The sequence below is a fragment of the Macaca thibetana genome, chromosome 1, assembly GCF_024542745.1.
Source record: "Macaca thibetana thibetana isolate TM-01 chromosome 1, ASM2454274v1, whole genome shotgun sequence".
Classification (NCBI taxonomy): domain Eukaryota; kingdom Metazoa; phylum Chordata; class Mammalia; order Primates; family Cercopithecidae; genus Macaca; species Macaca thibetana.
Window position 1 is genome coordinate 128,047,026 of NC_065578.1, and position 24,217 is coordinate 128,071,242.

Below are 24,217 nucleotides of genomic sequence, written 5' to 3' on the forward strand. Positions count from 1 at the left end.
GCAAGATGCTGTATGAAACAAACAAAACTATAGATATATAATTACAAATTATAAATATAGTGAGTAATTCCTACACGTTAGGATGGCTATAATTTTTTTAAAACAGAATAACTGTTACCGAGGATGTGGAAGAACCAGAACACTTGTGAGTTCCTGGTGGGAATGTAAAATTGTCCAGCCCCTGTGGAAAACAGTATGGTAATTATTTCAAAAAATTAAACATAGAATTACAATGTCCCAGAGTCAGGCGTGGTGGCTCATATCTGTAATCCCAGCTCGTTGGGAGGCTGAGGCGGACAGACTGCTTTAGTCCAGGAGTTCAAGATCAGCCTGGGCAACATGGTGAAACCCCCGCATCTACTAAAAACACAAAATATGAGCCAGGAGTGGTTGTGCATGCCTGTAGCCAGGCTACTCAAGAGGTTGAGGTGGGAGAATCATCTGAGCCCAGGAGGTTAAGGCTGCAGTGAGCTGTGATTACCCCCACTGCACTCCAGCCAGGGCAACAGGAGTGAGACCCTGTATCAGAAAAAAAAAAAAAATTACAATGTCCGGCCTGGGTGACAGAGCAACACTCAATCTCTTACCAAAAAAACTGTAGTATGACCCAAAAATTCCACTTCCACATATATACCCAAAAGACGTGAAAGCAGGGACTCAGATATTTCTACACACATGTTCAGCATTAGTCACAATTGTTAAAAGCTGGAAGCAATACCAGTGTCCATCCATATATGGACTAGATTAATTTATCTAGTAAAATACTACCCAGTAACAGCTGAACAAATTTAGAAATTAACAGTTGACAATCATATTAACCAAAAAATTCACAAACAGCTTCTGAATCTGACATATCCATAGAATGAACAAAATTTGTTATATACATACACTGGAATATCATTCAGCCTTAAAAACAAAAGCAACTCTGACATACTCCAAAATGGACAAACCTTGAGGACATTATGCTAAGGGAAATAAGGCAGTTACCTAAGGACAAATATTGTATGACTCTACTTATATGAGGTAATTTCAGTAGTCAAATTCAGAGACAGAAAGTAGAATACCAGTTTCACTAGGGGCCACAGGAGGGGGAATGAAGAGTTAATAGAGTGTCAGCTGGAAAATATCAAAAAGATCCGGAGCTGGTGGGTGGGGATGGTTGCACAAAAAGTGCATCTACCTAATGCCACAAAATTGTATACTTACAAATGGTTAAAATGGAAAAGTTCACGTTATATGCAGCCTACCACAGTTTATATATATGCATATACATACATAAACACACATTTTTTTTAAACTATATATATAATTGTTATACATTATAAATATAACAGGTAATACTGGTGTAAAAGTAACCAGTTTTTGCATTGTTGAAATTTGCCACTTGATATTGGAACACGTTCTTAAATGTGGTTATGTTATATATCATTTTAATGCACATTTCTCACTTTATTTTTTTTGCTAATGACTTATTACTTGCTCTTTATTTTGTATTTATTTTAGACTATGGAAATGTTAGACTAAAAGCAAATTTAAGTGATTTTCTTATTTGAGTTTAAAATGGGCCATAAAGCAGCAGAGACAACTTGCAACATCAACAACACTTTTGGCCCAGGAACTGCTAACGAATGTACAGTACAGCCGTGGTTCAGCAAGTTTTGCAAAGGAGATGAGAGCCTTGAAGATAAGCAGCACAGTGGCTGGCTGTCAGAAATTGACAACAACTGAGAGCAATCATCAAAGCTCATCCTTTTAAAACTACACGAGAAGTTGCCGAGGAACTCATCTTCAACCATTCTAAGGTCATTTGGCATTTTACACACCAACAAGGAAAAATTTCTCAAGATTGTGATGTGCAACAAAAAGTGGATTTTATATGACAACTGGCAACAACCAGATCAGTGGTTGGACCCAGAAGAAGCTCCAAAGCACTTTTCAAAGCCAAACTTGCACCAAAAAAGATCATGGTCACTGTTTGGCGATCTGCTGCCAGTCTGATCCACTACACCTTTCTGAATCCCAGCGAAACCATTCATCTGAGATGTATGCTCAGCAAATTGATGAGATGTACCAAAAACTGCAACACCTGCCACCAGCACTGATCAACAAAAAGAGCCCAATTCTTCTCCAGGACAACGCCTGACTGCACGTCACACAATCAGTGCTTCAAAAGTTGAACGAATTGGACTACTAAGTTTTGCCTCAACTGCCATATTCAACTGACCTCTTGTCAACCAACTACCACTTCTTCAAGCATCTCAACAACTTTTTGCAGGGAAACCGCTTCCACAACCAGCAGGATACATAAAATGCTTCCCAAGAGTTTGTTGAATCCAGAAGCACAGATTTTTATGCTACAGGATTAAACAAACTGATTCTTGTTGGCACAAATGTTTATTGTAATGGTTCCTATTTTGATTAATAAAGATGTGTTTGAGCCTAGTTATAATGATTTAAAATTCATGGTCAATGGCTGGAAACAGGGACTCACTCCTATAATCTCAGCACTTTGGAAGGCTGAGGCAGGCGAATCACCTGAGGTCAGGAGTTCGAGACCAGCCTGCCAACATGTTGAAACCCCATCTCTACTAAAAATACAAAAATTAGCCAGGTATGGTGGCAAGCACTTGTAATCCCAGCTACTCAGGAGGCTGAGGCAGAACTGCCTTAACCCAGGAGGTGGAAGCTGCAGTGAGCCGAGATCAAGCCACTGCACTCCACTCCAGCCTGGGTGACAAAAGGAGACTCTATCTTTAAAAAAAAAAAAAAATTCATAGTCCAAAACTGCAATTACTTTTGCACCAACCTATATATATATATATATACACACACACACACACACACACACACACACACATCAATATAACTCGGACATTAGCCTACATACTATACTAGCATGGATTATGGACAGAAAACTTCATCCTTTGAGGTAGCCTGATGGCACTTTATCATCATCCTTTGCTCTTGTTTCTTACACTGCCTTCTATCGTTCTGTTTTCCTCTTCTTTTATTGTCTTCCTGCTACAGTACCAGTGATTACTACTTTCAGTTTACTAGTTAAGCTCTACTGGTAAGGACCACTAAAGAGGTTGCTTCACCCCATTCAAAATACTGTATGTAATCTATTCAGTAATGGCCACTGGGAGTTTATAATTTTAAAAATATGAAAAAAATTATATATAATATTTTAGTAGACAAAAACACTATTTTCAGTAGCTAACTCACTGAACAGAAAATAACCCACTCTCATTTCACAGTAAGTAAACATAGTGTTTCCCAAATCTGCTGGAACGTAAGAAATACCTGAGGCATATATTAAAATACTGAATTCTCTCTGTTGGCAGATGACACAGTTTTACATGTAGAAAACCCTAAAGCATCAACAAATTGTTCAAGCTAATAAATGAATTCAGCAAAGTTGCAGGATACAAAACCCACATGCCAAAATCAGTTGTGGCCAACACAGTGGCTCACACTTGTAATCCCAACACTTTGGGAGGCCAACGAAGGAGGATCACTTGAGGTCAGAAGTTCAAGACCAGCTTGGGCAAAATAGCAAGACCCCATCTCTACAAAGATAATTTTTTTTTTAATTTATTAAAATAAATAAAAGAGAGGCCGGGAGCAGTGGCTCACGTCTGTAATCCCAGCACTTTGGGAGGCTGAGGCGGGCGGATCACAAGGTCAGGAGATCGAGACCACGGTGAAACCCCATCTCTACTAAAAACACAAAAAATTAGCCGGGCACGGTGGCGGGCGCCTGTAGTCCCAGCTACTCAGGAGGCTGAGGCAGGAGAATGGCGTGAACCCGGGAGGCGGAGCTTGCAGTGAGCCGAGATCGCGCCACTGCACTCCAGCCTGGGCAATAGAGCGAGACTCCATCTCAAAAAATAAATAAATAAATAAATAAATAAATAAATAAATAAAAATGAATAAATAAAAGAAGGCTAAGGCAGGAAGACTGCTTGAGTCCAGGAGTTTGCGGATACAATGAGCTATGCCACTGCCCCTCCAACATGGGCAGCAGAGCAAGACTGTCTCTAAAAAAAAAAAAAAATTAAAAATAGTAATTTAAAAAATTAGTTGCATTTCTATATATTTACAATGAGTAATCTGAAAAGTAAATTTAAAACACTGCTGGTTGCAATAGCATCAAAAAATAAAATACACAGGAATAAATTTAAGGAGCTGAAAGGCTTGAACATTACAAATTTTATAAAATATTGCTGAAAGAAATTAAGGAAATCTTAAACAAAAGACATCTCACATTCCTGGATTTCAAGACTTCATATTAAGATGACAACACTACCTAAAGTGATCTGCAGATTCAATGTAATTTCTATCAAAATCCCAACACTGTTGTTTAAAGAAACAGAAAACCCCATCCTAAAATCCGTATGGAATCTCAAGGAACCCCAAATAGCCAAAACAATGTTGAAAAAGAACAAAGTTGGAAGACTCACACTTTCTGACTTCAACTTACTACAGGCCAGCCATGGTGGCTCATGCCTATAATCCCATCACTTTGGGAGGCCAAGGCAGGAGGATCACTTGAGCCCAGGAGTTTGAGACTGCAGTGAGTAGCCTATCCTGGATGACAGAGCAAGACCCTGTCTCTTTAAAAACAAACAGGAAGGGCATGGTGGCTCACACCTGTAATCCCAGCATTATGGGAGGCCGAGGCAGGCAGACTGAGCTCAGGAGTTTGAGACCAGTCTGGCCAACATGCTGAAACTCTGTCTCTACTAAAAATACAAAAATTAGCCGGGCATGGTAGCAGGCACCTGTAATCTCAGCTACTCGGGAGGCTGAGGCAGGAGGCAGGAGAATCACTTGAACCCAGGAGGCAGAGGCTGCGGTCTCAAGCTGAGATCATGCCACTATACTCCAGCCTGGGCAACAGAGTAAGACTCCATCTAAAACGAACAAATAAAGAACTTACTACAAAGCTACAGTAATGAAAACAGTGTGGTACTTGCAGAAAGACAGACATATGGACCAATGGAATGTAAAGGAAAAGAGTCCTGAAATAAACTCTCACATATATGGCCAATAATTTCTTTAACAAAGGTGTCAAAACCATTCAATGCAGAAAAGATACTCTCTTCAAGAAATGATGCTGAGAAAACTGAATATCACGTAAAGGAATGAAGCTGGACCCTTACTTTAAACCATATACAACAAAACTTAAACTCAAAATGGGTCACAGATCTAAACATAAGAGCTAAAACGATAAAACTCTTAGGAAAACATAAGGGGAAGACTTTCACAACACTGGATTTGGCAATGATTTCTAGGATATGACACTAAAAACACAGGCAATAAAGGAAAAAATAAATTGGACCCGTTTTCACCAAAATTGAAAACTTTTTTTTGCATCAGAGGACACAAAAGGAAATGAAAAGACTATCCACAGAATGAAAGAAAATATTTTTAAAATCCTATATACAGATTATATAAAGAACCTGGACAATTCAACAACAAAACACAATTCAAAAGTAGTCAAATAATTTGAACAAACATTTCTTCAAAGAAGATACACAAATGGCCAATAAGCACATGAAAACCTGTTCAACATCATTAGTCATTAAATAAATGCAGGTTGGGCATGGTGGCTCACGCCTGTAACCCCAGCATTTTGGGAGGCCGAGGTGGGCGGATCACGAGGTCAGGAGATTGAGACCATCCTGGCTAACAAGGTGAAACCCCCTCTCTACTAAAACTACAAAAAAAATTAGCCGGGTGTGGTGGTGGGCGCCTGTAGTCCCAGCTACTCGGGAGGCTAAGGCAGAAGAATGGCATGAACCCAGGAGGCGGAGCTTGCAGTGAGCAGAGATTGCACCACTGCACTCCTGCCTGGAGGACAGAGCGAGACTCTCTCTCAAAAAAAAAAAAAAAAAAAAAACCACAATGTGCTGCAGCTTGAGAACAGGGCAGTGGTGGGGTGGGTGAGAGGAAGGAAAGAGAGGGAAGGGAAGGAAGGTAAGGAAAGGAAGGAAGGGGAGGGAAGGGGGGGACAAGCAGGGAGAGGTAGAGGGGAAGGGAGAGGAAGGAAGGGAGGGATGGAGGGAGGGAGGGAATAAAAATTAAGAAAACCTTATGAAGACTCAGAGAAATCAAAAACTCATGCATTGCTGATGGGATATGAAACAGTATAGCCACTGAAAAAGTGTACAGTTCCTGAAAGAGCTAAATAAATAATTACCATATGACCCAGTATTTCTATTCCCAGGTAAACACAAGAAAATACAAAGCAGGAACTTGAACAGATAACTGTATGGCAACATTCACTGTAGCATTATCCACAATAGCCAAAGAGTGGATGTGAACCAAGATTCCATCAAGAGATGAATGGATAAAAAATAAAGTGGTGGCCGGGTGTGATGGTTCACGTCTGTCATCCCAGCACTTTGGGAAGCAGAGGTGGGCAGATCACCTGAGGACAGGAGTTTGAGACCAGCCTGACCAACATGAAAAAATCCCCTCTACTAAAAAACACAAAAGTCAGCCGGGGACGGTGGCACACACCTGTAATCCCAGCTACTCAAGAGGCTGAGGCAGGAGAATTGCTTGAACCCTGGACGCAGAGGTTGCCGTGAGCCGAGATCACGCCACTGCACTCCAGCCTGGGCAACAAGAGCGAAACTCCACCTCAAAACATAAATAAATAAATAAATAAATAAATAAATAAATGAAAATAAAGTGGTATATCCACACAATGGATTATTCTGCCATGAAAAGGAATAAAGTTTTGGCACATGCTACAACATGGTTGCACCTTGAGGACATTCTGGTAAATGAAATAAGCCAGACACAAAATAACAAATATTGTATGATTACACCTATATGAGTTAGCTAGAATAGGCAAATTTACAGTTACAGTTGCTAAAAGTACATTAGAATTTTTTGGGGGGTGAGTTGGAGTTTTGCTCTTGTTGCCCAGGCTGGAGGGCAGTGGCACAACCTGAGCTCACTGCAACCTCTGCCTCCTAGATTTGAGCGATTCTCCTGCCTCAGCCTCCCGAGGGCTGGGATTACAGGCTTCTGCCATCATGGCCAGCTAATTTTTTGTATTTTTAGTAGAGACGAGTTTTCATCATGTTGGCCAGGCTGGTCTCAAACTCCTGACCTCAGGTGATCCACCTGCCTCAGCCTCCCAAAGTGCTGGGATTACAGGCGTGAGCCACCATGCCCGGCAAGTACATTAGATATTACCAGTCACTGTAGACAGAAGAAATGAAAGATATTGTTTAATGGTTACGGAGTTTTAATTTGGGACAATGAAAAAGGTTTAGAAATAAATGATTTTGGCTGGGCGCAGTGGCTCACACCTGTAATCCCAGTACTTTGGGAGGCTGAGGTGGGTGGATCACCTGAGGTCAGGAGTTCGAGACCAGCCTGGCCAACATGGTGAAACCTTGTCTCTACAAAAAATACAAAAATTAGCTGGGTGCGGTGGTGGGCACCTGTAAGCCCAGTTACTCAGGAGGCTGAGGCAGGAGAATCGCTTGAACCCAGAAGGTGGAGGTTGTGGTGTGCCAAGATCGCACCACTGCACTCCAGTCTGGGCGACAGAGTGAGACTCCATCTCGAAAAAAAAAAAAAAAAGAAAGAAATGATTTTACATAAATTTTTAAAAGCGAATAAGGAAATACTCTAAAAATCACTGAATTTAAATGGCTGAACTGTATGGTATGTGAATCATACCTCAATAAAGATTTCTCTTTTTTTGGTCAGACACAGTGGCTTACACCTGTAATTCCAGCACTTTGGAGTTTTGCCTTTAAAAACTGCATAAACAGGCCGCGCGTGGAGGCTGACGCCGGTAATCCCAGCACTTTGGGAGGCCAAGGTGGACGGATCACCTGAGGTCAGGAGTTTGAGACCAGCCTGGCCAACATGGTGAAACTCCATCTCTACTAAAAACACAAAATTAGCCAGGTGTGATGGTGGGCACCTGTAATCCCAGGTACTTGGGAGGCTGAGGCAGGAGAACTGCTTGAACCCAGAAGGCAGAGATTGCTGTGAGCCGAGATCACACCATTGCACTCCAGCCTGGGCGACAAGAGCAAAACTTAATCTCAAAAATTAATAAATAAATAAAATTTTAAAATAATTTTAGAAGTACAAATACGTATATGGTTATGCTATTAACTTACATCTTTGACAAGCCTCAGGGCTTATTTTAAGGCTCACAAACACAAACTATCTGGAAATAACATAGAAAGATTAAAATCAAACTCCCGGAAACACATATATGATAAAAATTAACAGGGAAATGAAAATATTGTCAATAACCATATATTGTTAGGAATTCTACTTACTCGTTTTGAAGGACAGTGTTCATTCTTTTCATCCGTCATCTTTCCGCTTTTAAGTGCTTTCCTTGGGTGCTTGATAGTTGTTTTTATGGCAGGTCGACATACATAGTTCTCCAAGTTCTTTGGAGGTTTTTTAGTTCTCTTAGCCTGGAGGCCAATTTTCAATTTTAAATTTCCCTCTGAAAAGTTTGTTTCTTTCACTGAAAACTGTTGCTGTGCATCAGTCAAACCATCATCTTTCCCAGCTTCAATGTTTCTTTCTCGATTCCGTTTGCGAAGGTCCTCTTCCTCCTTTGTGTTTTTTTCTAGCTCTACTTCTCTCTTACTGACCAATGTGCCAGTACTGATGGCAGAAGGACTCTTTCTTGTAAAACCTTCGGAATCAGAACCCAATCCTAACATAGCAGTATTTCTAGGGTCCATCACAAGCGTATGTTATTGCCAAGGAATCTTATGAAAATTTTACAGAACTGTGTTCCATAAAAAACAGGGATCTCCAAAACTTGAAACCAGCATCATTCTCTGCAGAACAGACCATAACAAAAATTTATCAGAAAAGAGGCAACTGTTGATTAATATAAGTAATGGGTATAGGGCAAGACAACAAGGAGGTCAACAACTACCCAAAAAAAAAAAAAAAAAAAATCACAGTTAAATAAAAATGTTAATTCAAAGTAGATTTAAATCTATTTAGTTGGCCGGGCGCGGTGGCTCAAGCCTGTAATCCCAGCACTTTGGGAAGCCGAGACGGGCGGATCACGAGGTCAGGAGATCCAGACCATCCTGGCTAACACAGTGAAACCCCGTCTCTACTAAAAATACAAAAAAAAAAAAAAAACTAGCCGGGCGAGGTGGCGGGCGCCTGTAGTCCCAGCTACTCGGGAGGCTGAGGCAGGAGAATGGCGTGAACCCGGGAGGCGGAGCTTGCAGTGAGCTGAGATCGGGCCACTGCACTCCAGCCTGGGCGACAGAGCAAGACTCCGTCTCAAAAAAAAAAAAAAAAAAAAAAAAAAAAAAAAAAAAAAAAAATCTATTTAGTTATAAATACATTTAAAATTCAGAATAAGTTTATCATTCTACAGATATCATAAACAAGCTATAGTGGTATGGTGCAAATGCAAATTTAAGAATCACCAAGAAGCTTCTGCAACTTACAGTCAAGCAAACATTGCCTAAAATAAAATAACTTCAGATATTTTCACACTCAAAAGTTTTAAAAGAATATATTCCCTACACTTCTGCTGAAGTACACTTTTGTTTCCTACAGTTTTATTGAAGGTAAAAAAAATCATTTTTTTTTGATACTCCATTGACTATAATGTGATTATTACATTGTATGCCTGCATCAACATATCTCATTCACCCCATAAATATTTAAACATGCTATGTACCTATAAAAATTCTTTTTAAATTATCTCTTAGGCTGGTTTCAGTATTCCAAACTTTTAGAAGAGATTATCAGGCTTTTTGAGGTTAGGACTTTCTGATGCAGGAACTTATGCAGAAATTATCTTTGTTGCTAGCATACAATTCAACTCTGAATTCATTCACCTGTCCATTCAAAAAATATTTCCAAACACCTATCACATGCCAGGCATCGTGCTACACCCTGAAAATACAGTATTTAACAAATTGAACCCAGTTCCTAAATTTTAAGGTTTATACTCTGGAGAGAAGAGCAAACACTAAGCAAACATTTATACAAATAATCACTTTTGTTATAAGAACTTTAAAAATCAGAAATTTACTTTTACAAGTTTTCCTTATAGCAAATACTCAGTAGGCATGTGTCAATTTCCCAAATATACAAAACGTTTTAAAACTAGCGTGCCAGCCGGGCGCGGTGGCTCAAGCCTGTAATCCCAGCACTTTGGGAGGCCGAGGCGGGCGGATCACGAGGTCAGGAGATCGAGACCATCCTGGCTACCACCGTGAAACCCCGTCTCTACTAAAAAATACAAAAAACTAGCCGGGCGCGGTGGCGGGCGCCTGTAGTCCCAGCTACTCGGGAGGCTGAGGCAGGAGAATGGCGTGAACCCGGGAGGCGGAGCTTGCAGTGAGCTGAGATCCGGCCACTGCACTCCAGCCTGGGTGACAGAGCAAGACTCCGTCTCAAAAAAAAAACAAAAAAACAAAAAAAAAAAAAAAAAAAAAAAAAAAACTAGCGTGCCAATTTATTATTTTACAATAGGTGATACACCTAATCTGAGAATCTCCACAAGGCACCCCCATTTTAAATATAAAGATCCTCAGGAAACCAGATTACCATATAATCATTAGGGAGACTAGTGAATTTTTTCTTATTTTTTTTTTGAGACGGAGTCTCGCTCTGTCACCCAGGCTGTAGTGCAGTAGCGCGATCTCGGCTCACTGCAACCTGCATCTCCTGGGTCCAAGAGATTCTCCTGCCTCAGCTTCCCGAGTATCTGACATTACAGGTACAAGCCACCACACCCACCCAGCTAATTTTTGTATTTTTAGTATAGACAGGGTTTCGCCATGTTGGCCAGGCTGGTCTTGAACGCCTGACCTCAGGTGATCTGCCTGCCTTGGCCTCCCAAAGTGCTGGGATTACAGGTGTGAGCCACCATGCCCAGCCAGAGACTAGTGAATATATTAATAAAACCAAAACAAAACAAGTCAGTATTCTTGAAGACTGACAGACTAGTCTTCACGTCAAACATATGTCTGACTCAAGATCTAGAACTAGTATCTGGAAAACGGAGAACATCGTATCCCTTAGAAAGTTCCATTTGTGAACTAGAATATTTTAAACCATGTGCCCTGAGACTTTTCATTCCAACAAGACAGTAAGATTCTTGGCCGGGCATGGTGGCTCACACCTATAATCCCGGTACTTTCAGGGGCTGAGGCGGGTGGACTCTTTGAGCCCAGGAGTTTGAGACCAGACTGGTATGGCAAAACCCTGTCTCTAAAAAAAGCACAAAAATTAGCAGGGTGTGGTGGCACACACCTGTAGTCCCAGCTACTCAGGAGACTGAGGTGGGAGGATCACTTGAGCCTTGAAGGTTGAGGCTGCAGTGAGCTGTGATCAAGCCACAGCACTCCAACCTGGGCAACAGGGCAAGACCCTGTCTCAAGGGAAAAAGTAAATAAATAGTTGCCTTATGACTTCTACAAGGAGTATAAGTGAAATACCTCGCCCAATGACTGGCACATAGTGAGGGCTCAATAAAAGGTATCGGCCGGGTGTGGTGTCTAATGCCTGTAATCCCAGGACTTTGGAGGCCCGAGGCAGGTGGATCACTTGAGGTCATGACTTCAAGACTAGCCTGGTCAACATGTCGAAACCCATCTCTACTAAAAATACAAAAATCAGGTGGGTGTGGTGGCAGGTGCCTGTAATTCCAGCTACTCAGGAGGCTGAGCCATGAGAATCACTTGAAACTGGGAGGCGGAGGTTGCAGTGAGCCAGGATCATGCCATTGCATTCCAGGCAGGGTGACAGAGCAAAAAAAAAAAAAAAGGTACCAATAATTTAGTAGGAGAAGCAGCAGCAGCAGTGTTTATAAGTACTCATTAAATATTAGCCGACTGGGTAACTCCTTAGCTTGTTATTGCTCCATTCAACCATATAAACAGCTGGAAAACTAATCTTCCAATCATTTCACTCTCATGATTCTTGTCTACCATTTCATATAAACATTTCACAGTGGCATTCAAGGCTTTTAATAATCTCACTCTCCTCCAACTATTCAAACATGTTTATCTTTACTTCCCAACACACACCCACTATCATTTAGTCAATTCAGTTTTCTTTACTGTCCCTAACAAATCATGTTCATTTCTGCTTATGTGTCATATAAACATACAGACTCTCCCTTTAAACGTACAAAGTAGGCCGGGCACGGTGGCTCACGCCTGTAATTCCAGCACTTTGGGAGGCCGAGGTGGGCGGATCACGAGGTCAGGAGATCAAGACCATCCTGGCTAACACAGTGAAACCCCATCTCTAAAAAAAAAAAAAAATACAAGTTAGCCGGGCGTGGTGGCAGGTGCCTGTAGTCCCAGCTACTTGGGAGGCTGAGGCAGGAGAATGGCGTGAACCCAGGAGGCAGAGCTTGCTGTGAGCCGAGATCACGCCATTGCACTCCAGCCTGGGCAACAGAGCGAGACTCCGTCTCAAAAAAAAAAAAAAAAAAAAAAAAGTACAAAGTTAGCTGTGCACAGTGGCTTGCCCCTACAATCCCAGCACTTTGGGAGACTAAAGTGGGAGGATCACTTTAGCCCAGGAGTTCAAAGCCAGCATGGACAACATAGTGTAGAGACTTGTCTCTACAAAAAAAATAAAAAATTAGCCAGATGTGTGGTGTCATGTGCCTATAGTCCCAGCTACTTAAGAGGCTGAGGTGGGAAGATGGCTTGAACCCAGGAAGTTGAGGTTACACTGAGCTGTGATTGCATCACTACACTCTAGCTTGGGCAACAGAGCAAGACCCTGTCTCAAAAAAATAAATACATAATTAGGGAAGGGAGAAAAAATAAATAATAAAATGCTGTGTATAAAAAGTAATTAAAATAACCCAAATGTTTTTTTAAAATAAAATTTTTAAAAATTTTATTTAATAAATTTATTCATAAAAATAAATTTTAAAAAAATAAATAATAAATAATGTTAAAAGTTCAAATCCTGGCTGGGCATGGTGGCTCACACCTGTATTACTGGTACTTTGGAAGGATAAGGCAGGAGGATCACTCGAACTTTAGAGTTTGAGACCAGTCTAACACACACAGCAAGACCCTCTCTCTACAAAAAATAAAAAATTAGCCCAGCATGGTGGTGTACACCTATAGTCCCAGCAACTCAGGAGGATGAGGCAAGAAGATGGCTGGAGCCTAAGAGATCGAGGCTGCAGTGAGCCATGTTCATGCCACTGGACTCCAGCCTGGGCAACAGAGCAAGACCCTCTCTCGAAAAGTAAATTTAAAAAAAAAACTCTATAAAAAAAATACAAAGTGGCCGGGCGCGGTGGCTCACGCCTGTAATCCCAGCACTTTGGGAGGCCGAGGCAGGCGGATCACAAGGTCAGGAGATCGAGACCATGGTGAAACCCCGTCTCTACTAAAAATACAAAAAATTAGCCGGGCGCGGTTGTGGGCGCCTGTAGTCCCAGCTACTCGGGAGGCTGAGGCAGGAGAATGGCGTGAACCCGGGAGGCGGAGCTTGCAGTGAGCTGAGATCGCGCCACTGCACTCCAGCCTGGGCGACAGAGCGAGACTCCGTCTCAAAAAAAAAAAAAAAAAAAAAAAAATACAAAGTACAAAGTCCTTTCTTCTCCATGATGGGCTCACAATCCTGAAGTCCAAAAAACTCTGAAATCCAAGTTTTTTCAAAACCTAGTGATAAAACTTGACATGGATCTATTTTAGTCTCAATTACCATAATTTCCATGAATAATGATAAGTTACAATGAAGAAGTATTAACAGGCTTTCGTGAGTAAGGGATGCTACTACTCCCAAACACCACAGTGCCAGTTCACCCAATCTACATTTCTAAAAGTCAAAAAAAAAAAAAAAAGAAAGAAAAAGAAGAAAAAAGAAAAACATGTGTAACACTTGCAGGGAATTTTTTTTTTTTTTTTTTTTTTTTTGAGACGGAGTCTCACGCTGTTGCCCAGGCTGGAGTGCAGTGGCGCAATCTCGGCTCACTGCAAGCTCCGCCTCCCGGGTTCCCGCCATTCTCCTGCCTCAGCCTCCTGAGTAGCTGGGACTACAGGCGCCCGCCACCGCGCCCGGCTAATTTTTTGTATTTTTAGTAGAGACGGGGTTTCACTGTGGTCTCGATCTCCTGACCTTGTGATCCGCCCGCCTCGGCCTCCCAAAGTGCTGGGATTACAGGCTTGAGCCACCGCGCCCGGCGGGAATTTTTTTAAAAAGAAAAAAAAACTTACAGCACCAACATTTTGGATAATGGATTCTAGACCTATGTTCTCAGACCTATATTTAAGCTTGCACTGACCTGATCCATCCCTGTTTATGATCCATATAAGATCACAATTAGGGCAATTAACATTTTTTCTTGTTCTATATTTGTCAGCTATACCCCCTCAACAGATTAAGTCCTCCCACCCTCCATCCCACCCCCTCAGATACCAAAATCTGAGGATGCTCAAGTCACTTATATAAAATGGTGTGGTATTTGCATATAGCCTATACACATTCTCCGGTATACTTGAAACCATCTCTGGATTACTTATAATACCTAATATAATGTAAATGATATATAAAGTTATTACACTGTATTTTTAAATTTTGTATTGTTTTTTATTATTATATTGTTATTTTTAATTTTTTTCTAATATTTTTCATCCGCAGTTGGTTGAATCCGCAGGTGCGGAATCACGGATAGGGAAGACCAACTGTATAATTAAAATATAAGCTTCATGAGGGTAGGAACCTCTTCTGGCTTGCTCACCACTGTATCCCCAGCACCTGAAACAATGAATAGCACAAATTTTAGTACCCAATAAATAGGTGAATAAATCAATGAGTGAGTTTTAAGGTCCCTGTAGCTTCTAATACAATGATTGGCATGTAGCAGATATCTCTTTTCCCTGTTTTACATAACTTTATCTTGTGTTACAATGAGAAAACTATACACACGTTTTTTCTTAGTATGCTGATTATATTACATATAGGTGGTTTTCTGTAAATTTACTAAAATATCCTAATTTCAGCACTAACATACTTCCAAATCATATTTTATACATCTTCTGTCTCTGTACCATCAAAGCTAGTCTAAGAAAAACAGTAACACTCAATGATCTCACTTTATATTCCTGACCACTAACTCTGAGTAAGCCCTTGGTGCTGCCAATACACTTCCCCTTCCCTAATCCATTCACTCTACCACTCTCCTAGAAAACTATTTCATCCCATCTCCCCTTTCTTCATCCTCACTAACTTTGTCTCCTATCTGATCACAGCAGTAGTCAGATAGGAAGCAGTAACAAACAGAACAAAACTGCCACAAGTGCCCACCATATATCTACCTACATTCCTGTGTCTGTCTGTTCCTATAGATTCTGCCTGTCCTTCCTATCACAATATATAAACGATCTCTCCTTTCAACCTCTTCATTTAGGCAACTATCTCCTCTCTCTCTCACATCATCCATTTCTCACATTTCCTCTGAATAATGCCAATAAGCCTGAAAACAAAAACATACTATAATATCTCTCATGGAAGAAAATTCCTCTCAGCAGAGCACGATGGCTCGCGCCTGTAATCCCAGCACTTGGGAGGCCAAGGTGGGCAGACCTCACTTGAGGTCAGGTATTCAAGACCAGCCTGGCCAACATGGTGAAACCCCATCTCTACCAAAAATATAAGAAATTAGCCAGGTGTGGTGGCACGTGCCTGTAATCTCAGCTACTCAGGAGGCTGTGGCAGGAGAATCACTTGAAACGGGAGGCAGAGGTTGCAGTGAGCCAAGATGGTGCCACTGCACTCCAGCCTGGGTGACAGAGCGAGACTCCGTCTCAAAAAAAAAAGAAAAAAAAAAATTCCTCGACTCCACATCCTCTACTATCTTCCCATTTCTCTGTTCCTCTTCACAACAAACTTGTTAAAATTCTCTATATTGTCTATTCTCCCTGACCTCCAATCCTTGCTTTTTTCTTCTCTTGAACATACTGATCATACTTTCACTGCTACCCCTCCATAGAAACTGCTAGTTAAGGTCACCAATGACTTCCACATTGCTAAGAAGAATGATCAATTCTCAGTCCTCTCATCTTACCTGACCTATCAACAGAATTTGGCACAGCTAAACAGCTCCCTTGCTACTTCAATTGACTTATGCGATATCTTTTTCTTTCTTTTTTTGAGTCAAGGTCTCTCTCTCTCATCCTGGCCGGAGTGCAGGGGCACAATCATAGCTCACCGCAGCCTCAAAATCCTGGGCTCAAGTAATTCTCCTGCCTCAGAACCCAGGGAGCTATTCCAAGTAGCTAGAAATACAGGCATGTGCCACCACGCCCAATTTTTTTTCACTGTTTTGGAGACAGGGTCTCACTAGGTTGCCCAGGCTAGTCTTAAAAGTCCTGGCCTCAAGCGATCCTCTGACCTCAGACTCCTGAGTAGCTGGGATGACAGGCATGAGCCACCGTGCCCAGCTCTAGGACTCCTGTCTTGATTGTTCTTCCTCACTGGCTAGTAATCCTCAGTCTCCTTTGCAGGTTCTTTCCTTCCTCCATGACCTTTAAATACTGGAGTGATGCAGGGGGTGCCTGGACCTCTTCCTTTTTCTGTCTACACTCAGTTCCTACATGACCAGATCCAGTCTTACGGCTTTAAAGTTCATCTAACATTGATGATTCATAAATTTCTACCTTCAGATAGAGACTAGTTGAGACCTCTTTCTGGAACTTCAGATTCACATATCTAAATGCTTACTTGACACACTGACCTACCATGTAAAAGATAGGCACTTAACATGTTTAAAATCAATTCATCTTTGCCCACTGCCCCAAATCTATTCTTCCTACAGGTTTCATTTCAATATATGGTAATTCCAACCAGAAATATTTAGGCCAAAAATCTCTACCCATTCTTAATTGCTTTTTCTCTCAAACCCCTCATGTCCATTTGGTCAGCTAAGGGTGTCAGCTTTACCTTCAAAATGTACGCGGAATCTAACCAGTTCTCATTACTTTGACAGCTATCAGATCCAAGTGATGATAAATATATGAATGGATTATTGCGATATGCATTTTTTTTTTAAAGGAAGAGGTTTATTTAAAGGAATTGCTCACACGATTATGGAAGCTGGCCAGTCCCAAAATCTGCAGGGTGGGTCAGTGGCAAGCTGGAGACCCAGGAAGACCCAATGTTTTCATTCAAGTCTAAAGGCCATCTGGTGGCAGACTTGCCTCTTACTGAGGAGAGGTCAATCTTTTGTTCTATTAATGCCTTCAGTTGAGTGGATGAAGTTCCTCCCCAACATTATGGAGGGTGATCTGCTTAACTCAAAGTCCATCGATTTATTGATTTTTTAATATATTTAACTTTTATTCTAAGTTCAGGGGTACATGTGCGGTTTGTTACGTAGGTAAACTTGCGTCATGGGGGTTTATTTCATCACTCAGGTATTAAGCCTAGTACCCATTAGTTATTTTTCCTGATCTTCTCCCTCTTTCCACCCTCCACCCTCCAATAAGCCCGTGTGTGTGTTGTTCCCCTCTGTGTCCATGCGTTGTCATCATTTAGTTCCCATTTATATGTGAGTACAGTGTTTTTCTGTTCCTGCATTAGTTTGCCAAAGATAATGGCCTCCACTCCATCCACGATCCTGCAAAGTACATGATCTCTTTTTTTTTGTGACTCCATAGTATTTCATGATGTATATGTACTACATTTTCTTTATTCAGTCTACCATTGGCGGGCATTTAGGCTGATCCCACGTCTTTGCTATTGTGAACAGTGCTGCAAGGAAGATATGTGTGCATGTGTCTTTATGATCTATATTCCTCTGGGTATATACCCAGTAATAGGACTGCTGAGTCAAATGGTATTTCCATTTTTAAGTCTTTGAGGATGACCACACTGTCTTCCACAATGGCTTAACTAATTTACACTCCCACCAACAGTGTATAAGCACTCCTTTTCCTCTGCAACCTCGCCAGCATCTTTTTTTTTTTTTTAACTTTTTAATAGTAGTCATTCTGACTAAAGTGAGATGGTATCTCACTGTGGTTTTGATTTGCATTTCTTTTTTTTTTTTTTTTTTTTTGAGACGGAGTCTCACGCTGTTGCCCAGGCTGGAGTGCAGTGGCGCGATCTCGGCTCACTGCAAGCTCCGCCTCCCGGGTTCCCGCCATTCTCCTGCCTCAGCCTCCTGAGTAGCTGGGACTACAGGCGCCCGCCACCGCGCCCGGCTAATTTTTTGTATTTTTAGTAGAGACGGGGTTTCACTGTGGTCTCGATCTCCTGACCTTGTGATCCGCCCGCCTCGGCCTCCCAAAGTGCTGGGATTACAGGCTTGAGCCACCGCGCCCGGCCTTGATTTGCATTTCTTGAATGATCAGTGATGTTGAGCTTTTTTTCATGATTGCTGGCTGCATATATGTCTTCTTTTGAGAAGTATCTGTTCATGTCCTTTACCCACTTTTTAATCGGTTTTTCTCGTAGATTTGCTTAAGTTCCTTACAGACGCTGTTATTAGAGCTTTGTCAGATGCACAGCTTGCAAAATGCAACATGCTTCTACTGGGTCCTTGCTTCAACCCTCATATCTCTTCCAGTCTTCTCAATTCAGCAGCAGGGTGATCCCTTCAAAGCCTGAGTCAGATCATATCACTCCTCTGCTCAAAACCCTTTCGTAGGCTTCCTATCTCCCTAAAAGCAGAGCCAAAATTTTTTAAATGGTCTAAAGATCCAATTTAATTTGTCCTAAAGTCCTCTCTACCTCTCTTCCATCTCCTACCAGTCTCTTCGCTTAGTTCCAAGAAGGAGGTACAAAAGTTTCCCTTCTGGCAGAGGCTGCAGTGAGCCGAGATCGCGCCACTGCACTCCAGCCTGGGCAACAGAGCGAAACTGTCTCAAAAAAAACAAAAAAAAATTCCCTTCTGTTTCTCAAACACAACAAAAATCCTCTTTACCTTGGGACCTTTGCACTTACCATTCTGCTTGATAGAACACCCTTTCCCCCAGATAACTGCGTATCTTGCTCTTTCACTTCCTTCGTATCTTTGCCTAAATGTAATTTTATGGAAGAAACATTTCCTAAAACACCTATCCCCCCACTACCCTCTACTCACACTCAGTATCCTATTTTATTCTCATATTCTTCTTACCACCTGGTGTACAATATATTTGTCTACATCTTTCCATTGAAATTTGAACTCTACCAGGAAATAGACTTATCAGTTTGGTTCACTGCTATATCCCAGCATGTGGAACAGTAGCTGGCATATAGTAGGTGTTCAACAAATATTTGTAGAATTAATTCCCTGACTTATGTGAGTTATATTTTACCAGCTTCAAACTGTCCCCATTCTAGGCCAGGCTCAGTGGCTCATGCCTGTAATCCCAACACTTTGGGAGGCCAGGTAGGCGGATCACTTGAGGTCAGGAGTTTGAGACCAGCCTGGCCAACATGGTGAAACCCCGTCTCTACTAAAAAAAAAAAAAATACAAAAATTAGCTGGGCATGGTGGCACGCTCCTGTAATTTCAGTTACTCAGGAGGCTGAGGCAGGAGAATCATTTGAACGCAGGAGGTGGAGGCTGCAGTGAGCTGAGATTGTGTCACTGCACTCCAGCCTGGGTGACAGACCAAGACTCTTTCTCAGGAAGGAAAAAAAAAAAATGAAAAAATCAGCTGGGCATGGTGGTACGTGCCTATCGTCCCAGCTACCCAGGAGGCTGAGGTGGGAGGATCACCTAAGTCTAGGAGGTCGAGGCTGCAGTGAGCCATGATCATAGCACTGTACTACAGCCTGGGCAATCAAATAATAAGCTGTGCGTGGTGGGACACACCTGTAGTCCTAGCTACTCCAGAGGCACTCCAGCCTGGCCAACAGAGTGACACTCTGTCTCAATCAATCAATCAATGTTAAAAAATTAGCTGGGTGTGGTAGGACACACCTGTAGGCCTAGCTACTCTGGACACTGAGATGAGAGGATCACTTGAGCCCAAGTGTTCGAGACTGGAATGAGCTAGAATGGTGCCACTGTGCTCCAGTCTGGGCAATAAAGAGAGACCCCATGTCAAAAAAACAGATGTACCAAAAACCCACAAAATTTTACAGTTTGTAAAAAAAAAAAAAAAGAATTGCTTTTATATTCATTACCCACGAATGCATACATTTTAAATTTTCCCCTACAATTTTTGTAATGAACGAATTCCATGTCTTAATATGCATAACTGCAAAATTTATATATATAAATGAAGAATTTCTGCATTCCAAAGAATTGGTTTTTTTTCTTTTGAAATGGAGTCTCACTCTGTCGCCCAGGCTGGAGTGCAGTGGCGTGATCTCGGCTCGCTGCAACCTCCGCCTCCCGGGTTCAAGCAAAGAATTCATTTTTTTTATCTGCACTTAATTCCCTTTCAAAACATTAGAGAAAGGTTTGAGAGAAACATGATTCTCATTTTTAAAATGAAAAAAAAATTTAAAAACTTAATCTAAGTGACACACATTATTACATAAATAGCGGAGCACCAATAAACTGAAAAGAGATTTGAAAACATTGATTTCCCCCCCCTAAAAATGTATATGAGAAGAGAAAAATATTAGATTTCCCTAACATGATCAAGGAGAAAAACAAACAGTAGGCTTACAGGCATATTTTGAGAATCATTTAGGTGGTAAAACTGGAAAATCATGATTGGCAAACCCCACATACCAAATTTAAGAATTTCTAGTCAAGATAAACCCAAATTCTGAAGATATTTCATAACAGATTGCTTTTTATCTGCTGAATGTAAACTCCTTGAAAAACAGTCCCTACAGCAGCTGCCAGAAGGCTGTTTTTTGAACTTTCAAAGCAATGTTCTTTGTGAATATCGTTCTTTCAGCTTTTGGAAAAATATCTAAACAACCTAGGTTTTCCATCCAGGGGCAAGGATGCCACGTTGTAATACAACTTATTCTGGTTCCTAGTACGATATATTCAACTTAAAATATATTTCCAAGGAAAAACACAGACCTATGATTGCTAGAATCTCTTCACTCAAACGGGCAAATTCAATATTCATCTCACATGCAATTTTGGGATTTATGTTTTCAAATCTCTGGAACAATGTGGAATAGTCTGGTCCAAATTCAAAGGAAAGTAACACTATACCTACAGCATTAAATACTTTTGCACAAATCATTACAGCATTAAGTAAACTCTAGAAAATTACTAACTATATATTTTTTAAAAAGAAAATTACTGATTATATTAATAGGACATATACATTGTACAAAAACAAAGTATGACAATCTAACAATATGTTAAAAACTACCTACAAATTTACAAATACATATTCTCTACAAAATGAAGACCTCTATCCACCCCTACACCTGCCATTCTAATCCCACATCCAAGTAACAAACAGTGGATCTGATAAAAATTAACTAATACACTGCTATTAATATAGTGGTCTGGGCTGGGCGTGGTTGCTCACGCCTATAAATCCCAGCACTTTGGGAGGCTGAGGCAAGCGGATCACCTGAGGTCAGGAGTTCAAGACTAGCCTGGCCAACATGGTGAAACTCCATCTCTACTAAAAATACAAAAATTAGCCAGGCGTGGTAGTGGGTACCTGTCATCCCAGCTACTCAGGAGGCTGGGGCAGAAGAATCGCTTGAACCCAGGATGCAGAGGTTGCAGAGCCAAGCCTGTGGCACTGCACTCCAGCCTAGGCAACAGAGCGAGACTGTGTCTCCAAAAAAAAAAAAAATATATATATATATACACACACACACACACACAGAGAGAGAGAGAGAGACAGAGAGAGAAAGTGTGTGTGTGTATGTGTGTGTTGGAGGTGGGGGGTCTGGTCTGAGATACAGAACTACTCTGAAAGACAACTATGTTTGGAAATCATTTTATATGCAAATTCCCTGTCTATTTTCAGGGGTAGAAAGGGAATAGCCATGCTTTGATGGAACACTATTCAGCAAAACAATATAAAATCAACCAAATTTTTTTAAGTACTACAAATGAGTCCTCACAGTGAATTTAGCATCAGTGAAAGTAATAAAATACTTAGATGTACAAAGCTCTATGCCAAATGTTTTACATATATTATCTCATTTAAGGCTCACAATCAGTATGTGGTAGTTACTATTACTATTCCCTTTTTAGAGATGAAAAGACAGGCTAATGTCCAATAAAAGGCGGAGTCAGGTCTGTTTGGCTCCTCTTAACCACTACGCTTTGCTGCCTCCCAAAGATCATCTTTATGATAGGCGTGGTGGCTCATGCCTGTAATCACAGCATTTTGGGAGGCTGAGGCAGGTGGATCACAAGGTCAGGTGTTCAAGACCAGCTTGGCCAATATGGTGAAACCCCGTCTCCACTTAAAAAAAAATACAAAAATTAGCCGGATGTGGTGGTGCACACCTGTAGTCCTAGCTAATCGGGAGGCTGAGGCAGAAGAATCGCTTGAACCTGGCAGGTGAAGGTTGCGTGAGCCCAGACTGCGCCACCGCACTCCATCCAGCCTGGATGACAGAGCGAGACTCCGTCTCAGAAAAAAAGATCATCTTTAGTCTCAATCTTATTATTTCTCTCTGCTACATTTGGCCTATTTGCTATGTTTGAAACTCTTTGGTTTCTATGATACATTCTACTGGTTCTCCCACCACCTCTCTAACCATTTCATCATTTCCTTTATGGATTCATCATTCTTAATCTATTCCTTCATTCATTCAACAAATGTTTTCTGAGAGCCTCGAAATATGTTTTGAGAATTGTGACACACACTCTAGATACAGTCATGAGTAATACAAATATGGTCTTTGGTCTCATGAACTTTAAGTGCTTATTTTCTTTCCTTTAAAATTTTTTATTTTATATATATATATTTGTTTTTTGGGGTTTTTTTTTTTTTTGAGAATTCCCAGCTGCTTGAGTCCAGAAGGTCAAGGCTATAGTAAGCCATGGTGGTGCCATTGCACTCCAGGCTGGAAACAGGCCGAGATCCAATCTCAAAAAAAAAAAAAAGAATTTGGAATTCAAAAAGAAGGTATTAAAGGGGTCTGAGTAGGACAGTAACAAGACACAAGCTTCCATTTTGAGAAACATCTCTGTTTGCTGTGGAAGGAAGATTATTACAAAGACAGCAAAAGTTGGTTCTGGAATACCAGTCATAACATTAGCATACTAGATTAGGATGGTAACACTGGAAATAGAGAAAAACAGATGGATTTAAGAAACATGTGAGAGGTTTGTCAATATAATGTGAGAGATGAGAGTGGAAAAAACTGAAGACTTGAGCAAATGGTAAATGGTATGGTGGTACCATTTGGAGACTCATTCAACAAACATTTACTGAGTTATATATCAAGAACTGCAGATACAATAGTACAAAATACAGAAAAAAACCCTTGCTTTGTGGGGCCGATATTCTAGAAGTATGCCAGGATGAGACAGAAAGGGAAGCTCAAAGGGTTCAGTAATAAGTACATTAAATGCTAGGTACCTGTGAAACATTTAAGTGGAAAGTCAAAGAGAGAGCTGAAAATATATGTATATGCTATATACAGAGGGAGGCTGTGTAACAACATACAAACAAAAAAGTTAATGGAATTTTATAAGATTTTTAGCTTGAAGAACAATGAAGAACAATTTCTTTTTAGATAAGTAAACTCATTTAAAATTGCTATGTTACAGATTAAACAATGCCAGCAGATTGTTATCTTAAAACAGGTAAAATCTGGCCGGGTGCAGTGGCTCACATCTGTAACCCCAGCACTTTGGGAGGCCAAGGTAGGCGGATCACCTAAGATCAGGAGCAAGACCAGCCTAGCCAACATGGTGAAACTCTGTCTCTACTAAAAATACAAAAATTAGCAGGACGTGGTGGCACACTCCTGTAATCCCAACTACTCAGGAGGCTGAGGCAGGAGAATCGCTTGAACCTGGTAGGCAGAGGTTGTGGTAAGCCAAGATCGTGCCATTGCACTCCAACCTGGGCAACAATAGTAAAACCCCATCTCAAAAAAAAAAAAAAAAAAAAAAAAAAAAAACAAGTAAAATCTAACTTGTCTCATGTGAGGAATTTTTTTTTTTTTTAAGACTGGGTTTTGCTCTCTTGCCAAGGCTGGAATGCAGTGGCATCTTGTTACCTCACTGTGGTCTCGAACTCTGGAGCTCAAATGATTCTCCCACCTCAGCCTCCTGCGCAGCTAACGGGGCAAGTCACCATGCCTGCTCATC

General features: G+C 41.1%; 1 protein-coding gene across 7 annotated transcripts in view; it reads right to left on the minus strand.

Annotated features, from left to right (window-relative positions):
* The window catches only part of ASH1L (ASH1 like histone lysine methyltransferase), a 366,415-nt gene that overhangs the window by 182,934 nt on the left and 159,264 nt on the right, over window positions 1-24,217 (minus strand). For 5 of the 7 annotated variants that reach the window (XM_050752157.1, XM_050752176.1, XM_050752185.1 and 2 more), the window contains one exon: window positions 8,325-8,843. The exons of 1 other annotated variant lie outside the window; for it this stretch is intronic. In XM_050752157.1, the coding sequence (XP_050608114.1) occupies window positions 8,325-8,744 (420 nt within the window). In that variant the 5' untranslated portion in view covers window positions 8,745-8,843. Of the gene's footprint in view, window positions 1-8,324; window positions 8,844-24,217 lie in introns of those variants that run through there. One more of the 7 variants, XM_050752205.1, reaches the window with a different exon arrangement.